The following is a 19,644-nucleotide window of genomic DNA, read 5'->3' as shown; positions in this document are numbered from 1 at the left end:
CAGTTTCATCTCAAAACCACATAAATAGGAGTCAGCCACAGCACTTTAGCTTCATTGGGTGCGCCGACTGAGCACAGATGAGGTGAAAAAACATTTTCTGTCAGTGAATATTCTCTGGGCCATACTGTGACTGCAGACAAGATGCTGATTTTGGATCAGTGTGCCAGACTACAGCAAGCTGATAACTCAGCAAAAATGTAAAGAAGAGAGTTGCTATAAGACTTTCTGTAAATCACTTTTAAACTCCTGCACAATTGTTCACCTCCAGTTAACATCCACACCTGGTCAGACAACTACATAAACAAACCTTAGTGAAGACTTTGAACTGAGAGCAATAATTGTGTCCTTACTCAAAGATTCTCCACCATGTTGCTCATCTCAAATGTGTGTTGTCCATGTGCGTGTGTGTAGGTCCATCAGGTTGGGGTGGTACTTCTCCAACCAGTCCTACAGTAGACAACGGCACTGCAGCTTGGGGAAAGCCTACTGATGCCCCTACTGGCTGGGGAGACCCTGACGATGCTGGAGGAAAGACGACGGGCTGGGGAAATCCTTCTCCCAACCCCATCAAATCTGGTGAGAAAATCAAATCAAAATTAAAGCATATGGGGTGAAATGTTTGAATTGAAACACAGCTCTTACATGTGGGATGTCCATACAGTCTGATTTTTAGGATTGTGTTGCTTGTGCCTAAAGATATTTGAGTAATTGCATTTGGAACGTTTTTTCTGCTGCAGGTTCAAAGTCTATGCAAGATGGCTGGGGGGACAAAGAGGGCTCTGTGGCTGCCTCACGCCACTCAAGCTGGGAGGATGAGGAGGAGGGAGGTGGCATGTGGAACAGCGCCGGCTCCCAAGGAAGCGGCTCGTCTTGGGGACAGGGAAGCAATGGGGGCTGGGGACAGAGCCACCCTGGGAAGAAGCCCAGCAACAAGGTGGGTTACTGGGGCGGGAATATGAATTCTACAAAAGGAAAATAGCAAAAAAAATAAGATGCATTAGGAAAAAAAAATAAAAAACACAATGTTATGTGGGTAAATAAATCTTAAGGAGTTGTGCGGTTTTTAGAATCATGTAGAAAAAGTGAATGAAGGCATTGATGTATTTTATGCCATTACTTAGCCACTGTTTGATGCCATGGACATTTCCTGAAATGATCAAAGTTACTTAATGTTAACATACGAGGGCCACACGATTATGGCCAAAATGATTATCAGGATTATTTTGATTAATATTGAAATCACTATTAACACATTTTTCATTGATCTTAGGCACAAAATATTTGTATACTTCTGTCTTATCCAAATAAACAGAGAACTGCTTTCTCTTCCATGTTGTGCTGCATTCCCACTAAGTACAAATCTCTGCATCAAAATGAGACTGCTCCTTATTCACAGTGCATCTTCTAAAAACAAATTTAAATGAAAAATATACCTGAAATATAAGCTTACTAAAAATAAATGTACCATTACAGAATGCAACCAAATGAAAACAGTGTTTATCGGACACATATTTTTGGCCAAATGTGTATGGATTAGTTATTTTAGTCTGTCTAGTGGTCACAGTACTATGACACACTGTACAGCGAGATAAGATTTCAAACAACTAATCCAGAAACGTGCAGGCTGGCTGTTAGTTTAGGAAGTGCTTTATTTGAAATGCAGTGGAGCTTTCACACTTAAGACATCATTTCAAAACCATGTTCATTTAATTGTGTAAAGCAAAAATGCTGGATGACATTTAGCTTTACATTACATAAATGTTTACTGTAACATCATACATATTCAGTAATTCAGGTACATTGAATGAACCTGAAAATTCGAAGGTTATTTTCTATCGTCAGAGCAGCGCACTGTCCTGTGCAGCATGCATAGGAATGAAATGCAGTATAATACACTTGTATGCATTTCTTACTTACCATGACGGTCACTAAGTAAAGTGATAAAGTCGCCAAGCGCTGAAATGTCTGTCTGGACTCTGGGGCGAGGGGCTGAGCACATTTGCTGGGAATGGGTGTACTTGATTGACAAAATAAAAGACAAAACGGAAGCAATACTGACAGATTCGTCATGCAGTACAGAATTGTTTTATATACGAGTATTTATTTGAAAATCAAGGAAAGCCAAAACCATAATTGAAAATAAAATGCGATTAATCGCCCAGCCTGACATGAATCTATACTTTAATTTTCTTTTTTAAAATCCCTGTGAAACTTGTAAAATCTCTGTCTAATCACTTTGTATTTGTCTCTCAGGGTCCATTGAAGGCCAGCGGAGGAGACTCATGGATGAGCCCCATCAACAGACAGTTCTCTAACATGGGGCTGCTGGTACGAAAAAAAATCTCAAAGCATTTTACTCATCATTTGAGTGTGATTGTAGCAGGGCAATGTCAAAACCTTCCTCTTGGTTGCTTTGATTTGTTTTGTACCAACACGTTTATTAGTCAAAATATACAGGCACTGAGCAGTTTTTGTTTTTTTACCCCAAATGATGATGATGATTGTGTCCTTTCGTGCTGGACAGAATGATGATCCCAGCAGTCCAAACATCGATCTGGCTCCGGGTTCTCTCCAGGAGAAGAAGATGGATGCGGAGAAAAGAGGCATGGGGATGGGGATGGGCATGAACGATTACAATGGAGACATGAGGAAGGGAGGAAGAGGAGCAGGGGGAATGTCTTATCGTCCACCTGGTTCCAAAGAAGTGGCACCTGGGGACGCCGGGTCCTACTATGACAAGGTAATGTCACACTGCCTGCTCAGCAGCCTTTGTCTTGTACGTCTTTCTCATGTCTAGATAACATTTTGTCTTTTCTTACTGTTCTTTATCTCCTCTTGTGATTCTACCTCTTCTTCCTGGTCTGTTTCAACCCTCCCCCACCCCTCCTTCACCACCACTCACATTGGTCTCCCATTGGCTGTCACTGTGACAGCCCTTGCCTTTGACCAATCAGGATTGGTGCCTTGGGGAGGAGGGTCCTTGCTCTCTGTACTCACCACCCACTGTCTACAAGCCCCATTCCCTCTTCAACCACACTATTCCCTTTAGACAAGTAAGATAACTGCTCCTCTTGTTTCTGTCCCACCATTGTATTAGGTTCTTATAGTTTTCTGAAAGATAATCATAAAATTAAACCCCCCAAATCGTCCTTCCTGCAGGCTGTCATGCTCTGTGTAATCTGTGTGTTTTGTGATATATATATATATATATATATATATATATATATATATATATATATATATATATATATATATATATATATTCATATATATTGTGTTTCCACTGTTATGGCACCTCTGAGGTTTCTTTTCTTCAATCACAGGGTGGTCACAGTATCTTTGGCAGTAGCGGAGGGATGGCTCAGTCAAGACACCAGCCAAGTGTCCCACCCATAAATCAGTCCCCAGGGATAAGAGCGCAAGTGCCTCATCAGTTCCTGTCACCTCAGGTACTAATACTTTCGCTTGTATTGTGTGATTCTTCCCAGCTGTGTTTCACACTTGGCATTGACACAGGAAGTGTGTGGGTGGACTGTCAGTGTTGAACAGTTTATTTTTGCTGCTAAGTAAGTAATTAAAAGCAGAATTACTGACAGCAATTTGTAAGGTTGTTATTGTTATGACCAGCTTCTGTAAATGTAGATATCTGCTTTTGATGACATTTATAGCTCCATGCTTGGGTTTTGCCTGTGTCAAATTGTTCAAACAGTTTAACATGAAGAGCCAGAGCAGATAAGACTGATACACAGAATTATACCTACTTGACTCAGCAGTCGCTCCTGAGTGGAACATAATGACACTGTGTCCAAACAGAAAACTAGCTTCTGACAATTATCACGTTGCATCGTGTAACACTGGAGCCCTCTGTCAAACGTGCACTTCTGTTACATCATGTTAACAGACCACATAGCTAGCACCTGTGTGCTGGAGATCAGATTGGAGATGTAAGCACTTACTAGATGAATGAGTAGCCAACTTGTCTTCCTGCATTTGTAACTTTGCTTTTTAAAACAGAAAACAAGTTTTATATTGCAATATTTACTGGAAATGATGAACTATAAAGCCAACAGCAAGAAGCCTGGCTTGTTATCAGTTAAGGTTATTTACTAAAAGCTTTCAGCTCCCTGGTGATCTACCTGCAGCCAGCTGACATCTACGTTGTTTTTTTTTGTAGTGAAATAAGGAGGTATCTGCAAATATTTCCTCTTTCAACTTCATGAATCAGCCACTCCTCGTCCACTGCGGTGCTTTCAAAGCAAGCGACAGGTAGCCTATAAATAGAGGCCGCCTGACAAAAGTTCAGCTCAAAATGGTGCCTGCATCTTCCTTCATCAGCTTGTGATCCAAAATGTCGCCCTTCTTGTGCAGTCGTTTTTGAGAGACTGCACCATGTCCCATCTCCTCACCACCCAAAACAACACGTGAACTTTCTTGTAAACAAACACAGTGTGTGCAGCTCTGCTCCTCCCACTTCTACTGAAACTTGATCTCCTTCACTGTTGCCATGCTCGGCTCACGGCTTGTAAGACACCTACTGACCTCCATTAGCCAGTTTATTAAAAAACACAATATTGTGTTCACCACATTGTAATATTGCTGATTACTAATGCAGTACTAGCTGGATTTAGCCTGTGATGCTTGCGGCAAAAGTTGCTCATGTATACTACATTCTATTTGCGAGAATGTGTCATAATGACAAATAAGGGATTACGTCTAGCTCACCTGGTAGAGTGTGCACCCCATATAGTCAGCCGCCTGGGTTGACACCCACCCATGGCCCCTTTGCTGCATGTCATCCCCCCCTCTCTCTCCTACCGTTACTGTCAATCTTCAGCTGTCCCATCAATAAGTCAAAAACAACAAAAAAAAAAATCCAGAAAGAAAAGATGAATAAAATCAAATAGTCAAAACTGGAAATTGACCCAACTTTACTCCATGCACTAGTTGTCCACATATTGGAGTTGAAAACTTGCTGTGAGGCAATGGTGGAAATTGACTCCAGTGTGCGATTAACACATATAACCAGATCATGCATGAGGTCGAGTGTTAACTTCACAGACTTGTCTTAGTGCAGTCAACTTTCTGACACAGTGTCTATGTTCTGTCTATAAACTCACACAGTGGTCTGCTGGCTTTGTGCATTGCATCTATTACTCAACGTTTCCCTAGAGTGCAGAATCTCTCTTTAGGACAATATTGATCATGGGTTATTTTGCTTCCTTTTAAAGAATACAAAGTCAAACACACATCTTGAATCAATTTCATTTGGTCACTTGGGTCGAGACCCTTGTTAACGCCAGCTAATGAGAACATGAAAGAGAATCAATGTTTAATTGAGGAGAGGCGGTAAGCTAATGTGGTTGCTAGTGGTTACAGCAGCGCAGGGTTTCTGTGGTAACAGGTGTGCCTGCCTGTCGTCGTTTCTGTCTCCAGGTGCCAGGCTCCGTGCTGAAGCAGATGCCCCCTCCCAGCGGGAGCGTAGGGGGTGTTGGCGGCGTGGGAGGAGTGGCAGGAGTCGGGGGAGGTGTGTTCCCTGCACAGCTGTCCCCCCAGCATATTGCCATGCTCAGCAGCATCTACCCACCTCACATCCAGTTTCAGCTGGTGAGAAGCAAAAATATATCTCTGAAATTCACTGCAGAGTTCCAGGTCTGATGAGTCTGGAAGCACATGGAGAATGTGGTGTTTGGAAATTTCACAAAAATCTATAGAAAAGAAAGACATTTTTAAATACTTTTTGCTTGCACATTGTTTGTGTATAGATATACAATTCATGTCAACAAATGTTGTCAACATTTTCTTCATATCAGGAGGGGTGTAAAATACTTAAATTATACTCGACACTAGGTGTGTGCCTTATATCATTCACAATAGTAACCAGTCTAATTATATGTAAAAACAATTGTCATGATAATGGCAAGATTTTTGACGTGTTGACATAATGCAGGGTTCTCGCAAATCCTTAAAAGGTCTGAAAAGGCATTGAATTCATTTATATTAAAATAACACCTTAAAATGTAAAATGTCTAAAGTCAATCTTTCTGTCTTAAAAATGCTGTGAAATAAGAACTAGGATATTGCCATTTTTTTGATGGTAGTGTCTGTTTTTTAATTAATTGACTCAATGCCTCTCGCATTAACTTTAGGTTAGAAGAAAGTTTTAATATTTTTTTCAACATTTGTCTGACTTTATTTTGACATGTTAAAATCAACACTTGGGTAAGTGGCCTTACAAAAATCGGAAATAACTTCAAAAATCTTTAATCAAACTTGCCTGAAGCCACAGTAACTCTGTAATGACGTCTTAATGTTACATAAGGCAATGAGCATGGCTGAAAGTGAAATTGCCACGGGCCCTGTGGTGGAAGAATTAAATTCCAAAAAGGGCAGCAAATCTGTAGATCAGTGGCATCTTTAAGCCTTGTTTTGTTTTTAATGAAAATTTGAAGTAAAAACATCATATTTATGCTGACGGATAATGAATTTTGTTGCAATTGTGTGTTCTTGGAATTAACAAACTATTTTTCCGTTTTTTGTTATATCATCAAGAATATAATTTTCACAAAAATAACCTAAAATATTTGGATATTCTTTCTGGCTCATATCGCCCACCCCTATTTAACAACCACAAAATCCTTGAAATCATATCGAGCAATTAGGTAAAAAAAAAATATGTTGTTTGGAAATTGAAAGTGTGTAGGAACCCTGCTATCATCAGATGGCTTCAGAAATTATTGTCATGGTACAATCTCACCTATTTTAAACTACAAGATCCTGTTACACAAATGTGGATTTTGCTGGTGAAACAAACTCGCTACAGCTCTGACTCATTGCTCAAATATTTAGATGATGATGGTTTTATTCCAGTGGAACCAAAACTGGGTCTACAGTTGATCTGTGGGTTTGTTAGTGCAAAATAGGTTGTTGTTTTTTTGTCTCTGTTGCTGTCTCACTCCTTTGTTTCTGTTTCATTCTGTCCGTGTTTGTTCAGGCTTGTCAGCTTCTGCTCCAGCAGCAGCAGCAGCCACAACAGCAGCAACAGCAGCTACTGCAAAACCAGAGGAAGTTCACACCAAACGTGCGGCAGCAGGCTGATCCTCATCAGGTACACACAGTCAAACCATGTTGCTCCATCCTTGTCACCTCATCACTTCCTTGATCAGCTGCTGACTGTTTTGCTTATTTTTTTTTCTCCTCTCAGCTGGCCAGGATCATGGCGGTGCTCCAGCAGCAGAGGCAGCAGCAGCAGGTCGGGGGCTTAGGCGGCAGCTCCAAACTCTCCCCCTCCCACCATGGTGGAGGTGTCGCAGGGGGTCCCAAACTGCCCGGGGCTGATCCCCTGCCCCATCCAGGCCTGGCGGGATCAGTGGCTGACCTGCATCAGAAAACTCTCGGACCATATTCCGGTGAGCACTTGCTCCTTGACCAGTCAGAAACTCACTCCAATGTAGTGTGTGTGCACTACATTTCCCAGAGATCACTTCATAATCAGCTTAGTACTGTGAAATATTTTTTAACTAACTTTACTGTTCATGAATTTAGAGGAAGTTGACATGATATTTTCATGTAGCACCGACTATAAAAAATAATGATCCTCTTCATGTTTCCCCCTGTTCACTATGTCTCCACCTGAAAGCAGGGTTTGGTTCTGGGGTGAACCTCCCGGGTCTGGACCTGGGCGGCTCTATAGTGGGGGGGCCTGGGGGCATGAAGGACCTCGGGATTCAGCAGTCCCGCTTCAAATGGATGATGGAGGGACACTCTTCTCCAGACACCTCCTCACCTGAGAACGCATTCCACAAAAATGGTGAGAAGCTTATTAAGTTAGAATTAGGGTTGTGACATATTATTGGCTCAAAATGAGGCAGAGGTGGTACCATACTATCACGTGCGCTGTGGTGTCAGCAGAAGAAACACATTATAGGCGTTCTAATAATTATTTGTGTGTGAAGTGATTTTGGGGACACTACACTGTTTAAGAGTGAAGTTATTGAATATTGTTGTAGTGCATCTTTTCGGTGATGCACCTTATAGAAGGCCCCTGTGCGCTCATCTCGCAGCCGGCTGCACATCGAGAGCAACATTATTTGTCCAACTCAAAGGAGGGCTTATTTTGATGAAATGTAGGATTCAGCTTACAGTAGGAAAAAGGTGTTGTTTGTGTTTTAACGATGTTTTGCTTATGAGCTGTTAATCCAGGAAGTTTGAGTCTGTGAGTATCTTTCCGACCTTACTGAGCTGCATAGAGCTGCATTCAGAAACACCGATTTCCATTTTCAGCTGAGTTTGCAAAGCTGTTTTCACACTGCTGCCAGTAACCTCCCTGATAACCACTGATCTGCAAGAGGGTTTCCCCTAAAAGCAAAGTGTTTTTAAAAGCAGCTGCTGCTGCTGCTGCGGTCTATGGCTGCGATAGAGGGAAGGTGTTTTTGTGTACACTGGCAGAAGTGCGAGCTAGCTTGTAGCTGCATACTGTAGCAAAACCACAGAAATTACCAAAGATTTTTACATATGTGAAATATTTACCATTGGAGTTTGGTGGAAATGTTTTCCCTGGCCCAGTTTTTCTTCTGGTTGTCCTTTTAAGTCATTAGCACAGTAACTTTGGGTAGGCTATTCAGACCAACATCATCTGCCCCTCCATCTTGTCTTCTGTCTGCTATCATAATGCCAGCTATTTTATCGGCCAAAGCCAGGCTGCAACCACCAGAAGTTCATGACGATGAACCCGGCACACAGCAGAGTTCAGCAAAATCGGGCTGTGTTCATGTAGGTGAAAGCTGCCTTATACCAATACAGCCTTGTTGGAAACTACCACCATTTACTCATCGAAATGACTAGACAGCAAGTGAACACTTGGTGGTGTGAAAGCAGCTCAAGTGCCAGCTGGCCATTTAAAATGAAAATAACCTCATCAGCTTTCTTTTGCATTTATATAGCTGGTACCTTCTTTGCTGCCACCCAGTCAACAGGAGACAGCTCGTTTCTTTTTTTTTTACTTTGGCGCGTTTTGGCAGCACCTTTTCTGGTGCACCTTGCTGATGATGACACTGTGCCTCCACATTTCCAGGCATAATGCCGCCATTGCAGTTGCAAATGACAGAAATCAACCAAGTGCTGTGCTTGTTAGAAAAAGTCACATCCATAAAGACTCTCTGCAGAGTTTTGTTAAGAGCTGTATGCAGGGAGAATTTTTAAAATTCTATATGTAGGAAAAACCCAGATATACCATGTGACAGTAGAAATGTGTCCACTGGTAGAGACTGGACGATACCATGACTACCGCAGGAGCTTTTTCTGGTAGGCTTCATAGCAAGTAAAGGCTGGATTCACAAGATCAGGCGAGAATCCCGCCCTGGGTTGGTAACGTGATTTGGTCAGACATGGAGGAGGACTTTGTAAATGCATAAACCTGAAATGAATGTTTTCAGGAACGTTGAAGCTTCCTTTTAATATCATTTTAGTTTTGAGCCTTTTGTTTTTAACTCAAGTATTGTCTCATTTGAGGCAGTTGTTTTTTTGTTTCTATGAAAGTTCTAAATAAAAGCAGATCAAATGTGTAGAAGGATGATGTGGTTATTTTAAACCATGTTTTAATTGAACTTACAGAACGGTTATGTGATATATGCTGTTACTGTGATTTAAATCTACATATATCGTGATAGATGATTTTGGCGACATTACTCACCTCTACTGATAATAATGTTTGATAAGTCTTATAATCAAAGGGTGTTGAGGCAGATAGTGTCAATGGGATTAGCTGTCAGGTCACATATTAGTGAGCCTATCTGGTATTCAGTGATGTAACATACATTATCATCACCTTCCAGGTCCTGTCACCCCCATGAAGATGCCAGGGGGCTCGCCCTACTCTCAGTATGACATGATGGTTGGAGACGGGCTGGGCGACAACTGGCATCGTACCCCTGGCAACAAGATGGGTTCCAAGCCTCCCACCACGGCCAGCTGGCCCCCCGGTTAGTGAAAGTTTATAGTTCAAGTGATAACCTCAGCTAGAGGAGCGGACAAGGATTCAAATAATCCAAAAAAAAAGGAAAAAATGGTCTTTAACACACCAAGTGTGTGTTTCTTCTTCAGAGTTCCAGCCTGGTGTGCCCTGGAAGGGAATCGACCGTGTCGACCCTGAATCTGACCCTTACATGACCCCAGGGAGCATGATGGGAAACGCAGTGTCCCCCAACCTCAATGATACTGAGCACCAGTTGTTACAAGACAATACTGGTAAGTATTTCACAGCCGCCTCATTAGCCCATTCATAAAGTTTGTCACTATATATAGCAGTAGGTTGGTTAATTAATCTTGTTAATTTCATAGTTTGTAGTCTTGTACCACAAGAAATGATTCTGTTTATTGGAATAGTCGTCAGCCTTTTGGGTTTTTTGCATTGGTCGATGCCTTTTGTTTGCAGATTCCACCCCTCCCCTCAACACCTTGCTGCCTTCACCTGGTGCCTGGCCCTACAGTGCCTCAGACAGTCCCCTCAACAACGCACACAACTCAGGTAATTAAAACTCAAAAACTCATTCCTTCAAGCTTGAGAATTTGCAATGCTGAAAACTGTATGCCAGAGGCAGTATTATAAAGTAATACAGTCATTTGATATAGACACAATCAGAATCAGAAATACTTTATTGATCCCTGGGGGGAAATTGTGTTTCGTTACAGTTGCTCTGATGCCAAGCATAGAGAATTATAGCAAGTAGAAATAAGTACAGGCACATGTATATAACAATGTAAATGTAAAAATAGAAATTAAGTAATAGTAAGCAATAAGAACAATATGTAAATATTTTTTTAAAAAAAGTAAAGTATGTATAATATGCTGAGTATGTAAGTGTGTAGAAATATAAATGTGAAGAAATACAGTAATAGACAATTAGCACTTTAAGCTTATACTAAGTGTGTTAGACAATTAGCCTTATGCTACAATACAATATATGAAACTTGTATCAGTTCAGAATATTAAAAAAAATCAGTATGTGTGCAATGCTACAATGAACAACAGGGATACACATAGGTTAGAATATATACATATACAATATACAGTATAATGTGTCAAATGTAAAATATAGCTTACATTCAAGAATTGGAAGAATATTGCGCATCTGAATAATTGCACAGAGGATTGCTGCAGTTGAAATATAGCACCAAATACTGTAGTTCAGACAGTGATAAAAAAAAAAGAATTATTGCAAGTATTATAAATAAATGATGGAATTTTGATTGCAGATGTGTGAATTAAGTCCAAGTGTCAGTCTGTTAACTCAGAGTGTCAGACACTCTGAGGGAGGAGTTACACAGTTACACAGACTTCCAGTGGCGCTCTGTGGTGCATCTCAGGAGAATCAGTTTATAGAGTGAGGGGCCGAGGGCTTCTTCTTCAGGCGTGGGCATCATGGCGTCTTAATTATACTCTGTGGCATCGCAGTTTAGAGCTTTATCTTATACTCTTTTGCCTTTGTCCTAACTGTTAAATTGTTCTTGACCCTCATTCCCTTTAATGTAACCTCACAGCAAAGTACACAGACTACAAGACCAGCTGGCCCCCAGAGCCTATCGGACACAAGTCCTGGAAAGCTAACCGGGGCAGCAGCCAGAACCAGCTGTCCCGCCCACCTCCAGGACTAGCCAGTCAAAAGCAGCCATCGCCTTCCCCTTGGTCTGGTGGAGCCCCTCGACTGGCTGGCAGAGGCTGGGGCGGTGGCTCAAGCACCACTGGTAATTCCCTCACGCATTTTTGGGTTTTAGGTTGACTGTCTGTCCCATTCTCCCGAACACGAAATCCACTTGGACTTAATGATGAATTGATTAGATTTTGGTGGTCAAACATCAAGGTCACTGTGACCTTGATGTTTGACCACCTTGAGTCAAGGTTGAACTGAATAGAACTTGGTGGTCATGGGTCAAAGATTGTTGTCCGTTCCATTCTTGTAAACGCAATATCTACAGATTGCCTTGAGGGAATTTCCTTAAATTTGGCACAAATGTTAACGTGGACTCAACGATGAACTGATTAAAATTTGGCGGTCATAGGTCATTGTGACCTCACAAAAAATGGTTTTGGCCATAATTCAGGGATTCATATGCTAATTATCCATAGCCGATTTGAAGCACTGCCAGTGTCATGGCCACAAATAACTTTGACAGACATGGATTTACACTAACTGGACCTTGACCGTTTCACAGAGACATAAAACCGTGAGGGGTAATCTTAGTTCATGTTGTTTTAGTGTCCCTTCTGATCCAGTCACCGTGCTTTTTGAAATATTCAACTGTTTTGAATGTGCACAGCAGATAAAACGACCTGCTCTGATTTCTGAGAAACAACACAGTGCTCTTTTGAACTTAAGAGTCCATTTATATTTGATTTGGAAGAGAAGCTGAGCCTCGGCTGAAGCAGCAGGAAAAGTTATTCATCATTCATTACATTTGAGAAGCCGAGGGGGAAAAACAGAGTTGGATTGTGTTTACAAGGAATGTGGAAAACTCTCACATTTCTTTTTCTGTTTGCTCTCTCTCTGCAGCCTCGACCTGGAGTGACGGCAGCTCTCGGGAAAGCTGCTGGTTGGTGCTCAGCAACCTCACACCACAGGTAGACACACGAGACACATGCAACAAAAACAACTACTGTGGGGGAAAACAGATTTTTTTTAGTTAGGTTTTAACATGTTTGTAAATGTCTAGAGTTGTAGCTGTTGTAATACTGCTCGGTTGCCTTTGTTAATTGCACTTTGTACAAAAACATTTCCACATTTCATTCTTCCGTTTAAGTTCACTGTTGTCCACTTTTTATATTTGTGCAGATCGATGGCTCCACTCTGAGGACCATCTGCATGCAGCATGGCCCTCTGCTGACCTTTCACCTTGGCCTGACCCAGGGCACCGCTTTGATTCGCTACAGCTCCAAACAGGAGGCAGCCAAGGCCCAGAGCGCACTCCACATGTAAGCCTCAGTGTGTTGTTTTAATATCTTTATAATTATGACCAATATGTAAGTGACACCAGTATCCTCTAAAGCTCACTAATTTAAACATTTGTTACAAAACCTGAAGTGTCATTTTTACACTTTGTCTTTGTACGGATCATTAGGGCTAGACCCAAATATTTGGTCATTCAAATATTCGTTAATTGGGTAGGCGTTCGGTTTTCAATTGAATAAATAGAAAGAACTTTGTTGGGTTATTGAGTAGTTTGTAGGTCTTTAATAATTTGTCCATGACAATAAAAATTGTCACAATCTGTGTAATGTCACAAAACGTGCACAGAAAGGTCATTGAACCCAGCACCTCGGGGGTTTGTAATGCCTTTAATCAGACCCCCTGCCGGGATTTCATGATGATGCAATCACAACGATTCCCACAAAATCAATCAATCCCCGTGAATTCTGCATGGCCTTGCAATTTTGTCAAATCACCGCAACTCTGACTCATTTCGTTGTACAGCTGCACACAGCATATTGGCCCGCTCAGCCCCTCTCTTTCTTTTTCTGCATTTCATTTTGTTGCATTCAAGCTCTGTTCAGTAAAATGAGGGGAAATTAAAAAGTTCTCACTATGTGTTCAATGTAATCTGTAAAATGTAGTTTTTGGTGAGAAACTTGAATAAATATTGCTGTTTAAAGTATAGGGACATCAACAACACTTTTTAAAAAATGTAAACGTCTGTGTGTCCCTTTGTATTATTCCATTTCCCCTCTCTGAATTCTGAGTTTCAGATTTCAGAATCAGTGCATCCCTATTGACAGATGATCAATAAATTGATTGAATCCATTAAAATAGAATAAAAATGTCACAAAAACAATCAGTTGTACCACAATGATAATTTGTATTACGTGTTTTACAGTATAATTTATTGTGGAAATTGCTCATTGTTTGATCAGATGGATTGTTCTCACTAATCACTAAAACCATTTTTTAAAGACTCGTACACAGTTCAGGTGTGACTGACAGGCCTTTTTGTTTGCCTCAGGTGTGTTCTGGGTAACACCACCATCTTGGCGGAGTTTGTGAGCGAGGAGGATGTGGCCCGCTACATTGCACATTCCCAGGCAGGAGGAGCAGGGAGTGGAGGAACCACAGCCAGCTCTGCAGGCTCGGGGCCCACCACGTCCTCCGCAGTGGGGGCCAACAGCAACGGAGGGAGCTGCGAGAGAGGTGGAGCAGGAGTCAGCGGCGGCGGGGGAGGAGGAGGAGTAGAAGGAGGTTCCACAGCTGCAGGAGCAGGAAACGGAGGAGGCGGGCCTTCCAGCTCCGGGTGGCAGAGTCTGGACAGCACAGGCAGCTCATCGGACCAGGCTGCCACCCAGGGGCCCGGGCTGGGCATCTTTGCCCAGTGGAGCAGCAACGGGACCGCGGTGGGCGGGGCGGGAGGTGTGGAGGCCGGAAGGCAGGGTCTGTGGGGGGGCATGGGGGGGATGAGCGGGGCAGGGTACCCCAGCAGTAGCCTCTGGGGTTCCCCGGCGCTTGAGGATCGTCACCAGATGGGCAGCCCCGCCTCACTGCTGCCAGGGGACCTGCTGGGCGGGGGGGCTGACTCCATCTGAGGGGCCGACTGACACATTTTACACCCAAGTTGTAATACACATGTCACACTCTGTATTTATTTACACGTAGAGCGGTGACATGAATTAAAGCTACACTGGTCATACAACACACAGAGGCTACATGCAGTACATTATACACACGTCATTCTCACACATTAAACCGCTTAACTTTAAATGAAGTCAACAGTAAAACTTGAACCGGGGAAAAAGGTGAAATCCATTAAACTCTTTCAACTGGATAGCTCTTTGTCTTTTTACTCCAAAATCCCACCGTCTGCATTCAGAGACCCGATCACTCAGGCATGCACTGTAGACAGGCTCAGCCAGAGTCGTACAAGTTTAGCTATTGCTGTTTTTAGTGTGCCACAATTTATTTTCTTTTGTATTACTATTTAATGGTCGAATCTCAAAAAAAAAAAAATTTCAGACTTGCAGACTGAGCCCTCGTAGACCTGGCTGGCGTACAATAAGTTCTCACGTTTGGAAGCTTGAGAGTGGGGAAGGATCTGTAGGAAATTTGGGACTGCGCCACACTACTGAGTCAAACGGACGATCAGCGACCTTTGAGATCTGGAGAGCGTTTTTAGTCGGTACCGACATCAACATGGGACCCAGGGTAAAAAAAAAAAAAAGTCAAAACAGAATTAGCCAAACTTGCACTATATGCCTCTGGGTTTGTTGTTGACACATCCTCCACAAATCCCTCCATTTTTTGAAAACAGAGCTACAACACAACTACACAGGACGACTAAATGTTACAACAGCAGTGGCCTTGGCTCCCAACCAGCGGCCGCCCGCCCGCCATGTCAGCAGCCTTCACACCTTCTCATCAGTTACACACTGCTCTTATATTTGACAAGCAAAATTGTATCTCCTCGTCGATGTACGTCGGTTGTTTATCATTTTCTGTTTTAAAAGAAACGTGTGAAACTTTGTGGAAATTCAGAGATGTCCTTTTTTTTTTTTTTTTTTTTTTTTTTTCCCTTCAAACACTGACCTCGCTATTGTATTTTTTCTTACTCAAGAAATCAAGTTGGTTATTCTATATTGTCATGATGTTAATGATGATCACTTATTTACTCGCTGTACAAGGTGCCCTCCTGCCTGCCTGTGTGTGCATGAAAGGAGTGAAGACCGAATGGAGGAGGATGCGATGAAGATAATGATGATGATATCGGGAGTGTCTGTGTTAATTGCTACAACGTTGAATGTTTTTTTTTTTCTTTTTTTTTGTTTTTTTTGTCCATGAGATATTTATGAGATGTGTGTTTGTGTGTGTGTGTGTGTGTGTGTGTGAGCGTGTGTGTGTGTGCGCTTGTGCGTGTGCATGTGTGCTTCTGAACACTTATCTGCTCCAGTCAGGGAAGTGAATCGATGTTAATCTGACAGCTTACATTTGAGAGAAAAGGTGTGCGTGTGTACTCACGTTTGCGTGACTGTCTGGATATTGTGATAGCTAAAAAGTTCAAAAACATTGGCACTATTGCATATGTCTCTTAAGTTGTGTTTTTTTAGCAGCATTTTTTTCCTGTTTTTTTTTTTTTTTCTTCCAAATGCAATAAGAGAATATTTTGTTTTAAGATGCAGCAACCAACTGAAGGCATTTCTATTAAAGATGCCAAATCCTACCATACCAAGCTGAGCTGGAACAGTGTTTTACAGACACGTTAAAGACATTACCTGTTATGTTTTACTGTTTGTTTTTTTGTTATTATGTATCAATTTAAATTAAGTCAGTCTTTATTATCACTCCTGTTCAGGATGTTTTCATTTATTTCAGATGTTACAAAAGGAGAGGAAATTAATTTAAAGCAGAAAAGAACAAGATAATAAAGGTTGAATTGAAGTCTGTAGTGTTTTGTGGTTTGATGTGATGAGTCGTCGACCTTCAGGATGTCAGGTATTCATATTTTCTTTTTGCTGTTTCAGGTGAAATGCCAAATATCTAATGAATTCACGTGTTATCCCTGTGCCGTGGGACTGTGAAGTCAGTCACTGTCAGGCAATGCTGCATTGTTACACGCACAGTAAATGGAGCAGGTCGATGAGTCTGTTTCTTGCAGATTCTAAAACTTCCCTGCACTTGTCAGCAGTGCTAGAAAAGCTAATGTGAGGCTGAACGCTGCATAAGTCTGGAGCAGTCCCTGATTTATTCCCCTGATCGCTCTGACTTGTTTTTATGTGTATCGCTGCTTCATGTTTTTGTGTTGTCCTTCCGTCTCATTCTCGTCAACACAATATCTCAAGAATGCCTTGAGGGATTTTTTTTTTCAAATTTTGTATAAACGTTCGCTTTCACTCAAGAATGAATAACTGGGAGTAGGAACCGGATGGTCAAAGATCAAGGTCACCATGACCCCCATCTGTCTCTTTCTCGTGAATGCCATCTCATTAAACACCTTGACTTTTTTTTTTCTCAAATTTGGCACAAAGGTCATTTTGACCTCAGAAAATATGTTTTGGGGCATAACTCCAGAATTCACTCACTAATTAAGACAAAATTTCCCACAAATGTCCTATAAAATAAAATGATGAAGTGATGACATTTTATAATCCAAAAGGTCAAAGGTTAATTTCAGTGTGACATCATAATATTGCGCAAAAACAAAACTCAACCTCATAACAGGAATGAAACAGGAGACATTTGGTCAGACACTGAATTGGTGACACTAATCTCGAAACTGTGCTGATATTGTAGATCTTCTGTGCTGCTGGGGGGAAGATGTGTGTGAAGGAGACGTGTTTTCACAGACGTGGATGTAAACTGTACTTGACTGGTGTGCAAAGACATACAACTGGTAATTCAAGTTTCTGTTTAAACTTCAAAGTAGTAGTGAAACAGTTACATTGCAGAAAAGAATCTTTCATCAGTTCCTCTTTGTTTTACTGCTTTAGAAAAGAGTCATTTTGGTTCCTAAAAATCAATTGCCCTGGATTTAAAAAAAAAAAAAAAGAAATTTCATAATTTGTGATAAATGCTGCGCACAAAAGGAACTCGTGAGCTTGTGTTTACGACATGGAAAGTCTTGTACACAAAGTCATACAAATAGTCTCTTCTTGAGAACACAGTAAACACAACCCAATTGTAACGCAGCAACGAGCCCTTTACAACCTTAGCCAATCACAGCCTGACTGGTCAAACACAAATTTCTGTTAATAAAGCTTATTTTCATTATTTTGAATTTTAAAAGTCTACACAAAAATAAATAACAGCAAAAGTCAAATGAGAGCTGACTATGAATACATCATATACTGTAATTGATGATATTTTTAGAACAATGATTTATTGTTCATAGGATGTGTGATACTTGACGATATAAACATTGACAAAATGAGTCCATGTGCATTTCCTGTTGGAATGTTTGTAAATGCAGTAGCTGACAAAGGTAAATAAAATAAAATATTTTGCTTGAACCTATCAGTCTTTTTTTTAAATAGTTTTCTTGGGTAGCGGACAGGAAGTGAACAGGGCCCAAAGGGACCGAGGTTGTTGTCTGAGCAACTCAGGCGCAAGCGCAGCATCTTATTTGCGTTTTAGACTTTTCAGGAAAATTTCACCCCTAGAAAACTGAGAGATCACAACAAAACAACCACCTTATCTATGGCTGTAACCTGGTGAGATATTAGCAGAAGGAAACACAATTTTGCTGTTGAAAGATACATTTAAAATGTTTCTCCTGATAAATGTTTTCATGACAAATTAGGCTAGCTGTTAAGCTAGCAAAGCTAAGCCGCCTTAGCCTTTTTCTCTATGCTTTTAACACCTCATAGTGATGCTTTTAACTTATTTTGGTTATAAAAACGTACGTATGCTGGTAAAAAGATGTCTTTGAGTTTTATATTTTACTTGCAGTGAGTCAGAGCATCTAGTTTTAGTCCAACAGACGTGAAATTGATTAGCCTTCAACTTCTGTGCAAGTTTAGGAAACGGTGCCACTACTTTGAACTCCGTTAGGGACTGTTGTTTATTTATCAGAGGATGGGAGTGGCTGTGGTATGACTTGTTTTATTTTTTAACCTGAAGCCCCAAATTTTCCTTAGCCTCCCAAAGTGATTTGGGGAAAATGTATGACTTTATCTTTACCACAACTTAGCTGTTCAGAAAAAAAAAATCCTGACCTTCTGGTGTTTGTAAGTCAAAATTTGAAGAGGAAATCCCAGTGGGGGGAAAAAACAAGGTTTTTCACTCATACATGCTGATTGGTTTGTAAAAATGCCAAACTTTAAAGGAGTGTTTTTGATGAAATATCTAAACTATTTTAAGCTCGGATTTGTTTATGATGTTTGGGGTTTTTTTCTGACTTAAGCTTTTGCCTCACATTATGTGTTCAAGGACTGTTTGAAATTTGAAAAAACCTATGATAACTTCCTGACCATGATGAATTGTGTAATTAAGGTGATTTTTTTTAAAGAAAATGTGATTATTAAAATGAATGCAAAATACACCAATTTAAAGTTGTATGCCCCCCTCCCCCAAAGCTAAAATAAAAAACATAAGTCCTTTCCCAGTGCTAAGAAATTATTTGACATGCCTCCCCCTTTTTGCACCACCACCTCCCCTCACATAAATAATGAACAGTCCCTCAAAGAGTGTGATAAAGTCACTCATATTAAGCAGCTTCGACATGTTGTTATCCTTTTCTTATTTGTTGCTCATTTAGTTATTATAAGCAACAAAACATAACTTTAATCAACAGTTTTTGTAATGGGGCTGCAGTTTGTTGTTACTAATGCGTAAGGGACTGTCCGTTTCTTGTGAGAGTGGAGGGGGTGGTGCAAAAAGGGGGAGGCATGTCATTGAGTAAGTACTGGGGAGGGGCCTGTGGTTTTGTTTGTTTGTTTGTTTCAATTCAGTTTCTACTTCTTTACAATTTTACAAACATAAACTGTTAATAAAGCCCCTTATAATTTATTTGCATGCGCATTAATTCACAACAACAACTTACTCTGTGCCTCTCTACGCCTCAATACCTGACAGCTTAGTTCAGAAGCTAACTGCTGCTGCATGAATCTGCAATATCTGAACATGCTAGCATGTTAGCATGCTAATTAGCTACCTCATTCAAAATATGACAAAATCT

The 19,644-nt window shown here is 41.0% G+C and overlaps 1 protein-coding gene across 5 annotated transcripts in view; it reads left to right on the top strand.

The window, feature by feature from the left end:
- The window catches only part of tnrc6ba (trinucleotide repeat containing adaptor 6Ba), a 32,995-nt gene extending 15,018 nt beyond the window's left edge, over positions 1–17,977 (top strand). For 2 of the 5 annotated variants that reach the window (XM_088070502.1, XM_088070501.1), the window contains exons 6-22: positions 412–576; positions 738–934; positions 2,254–2,328; positions 2,525–2,740; positions 2,934–3,053; positions 3,324–3,449; positions 5,434–5,604; positions 6,992–7,105; positions 7,202–7,406; positions 7,637–7,807; positions 9,831–9,977; positions 10,099–10,242; positions 10,430–10,522; positions 11,536–11,739; positions 12,546–12,613; positions 12,825–12,964; positions 13,990–17,977. In XM_088070502.1, coding sequence (XP_087926628.1) covers positions 412–576; positions 738–934; positions 2,254–2,328; positions 2,525–2,740; positions 2,934–3,053; positions 3,324–3,449; positions 5,434–5,604; positions 6,992–7,105; positions 7,202–7,406; positions 7,637–7,807; positions 9,831–9,977; positions 10,099–10,242; positions 10,430–10,522; positions 11,536–11,739; positions 12,546–12,613; positions 12,825–12,964; positions 13,990–14,563 — 2,930 coding nt within the window. In that variant the 3' untranslated portion in view covers positions 14,564–17,977. The remainder of the gene's footprint in view (positions 1–411; positions 577–737; positions 935–2,253; positions 2,329–2,524; positions 2,741–2,933; positions 3,054–3,323; positions 3,450–5,433; positions 5,605–6,991; positions 7,106–7,201; positions 7,407–7,636; positions 7,808–9,830; positions 9,978–10,098; positions 10,243–10,429; positions 10,523–11,535; positions 11,740–12,545; positions 12,614–12,824; positions 12,965–13,989) is intronic. The other 3 variants (XM_042507373.2, XM_088070504.1, XM_088070503.1) reach the window with 3 other exon arrangements.
- The last annotated feature ends 1,667 nt before the right edge of the window (positions 17,978–19,644 follow it).

This window comes from Plectropomus leopardus, chromosome 19 (genome assembly GCF_026936395.1).
Source record: "Plectropomus leopardus strain MGB_pleo_1.0 chromosome 19, ASM2693639v1, whole genome shotgun sequence".
NCBI lineage: Eukaryota > Metazoa > Chordata > Actinopteri > Perciformes > Serranidae > Plectropomus > Plectropomus leopardus.
The sequence above is the reverse complement of the archived record's forward strand: the minus strand, read 5'-3'. Positions and strand labels throughout refer to the sequence as shown.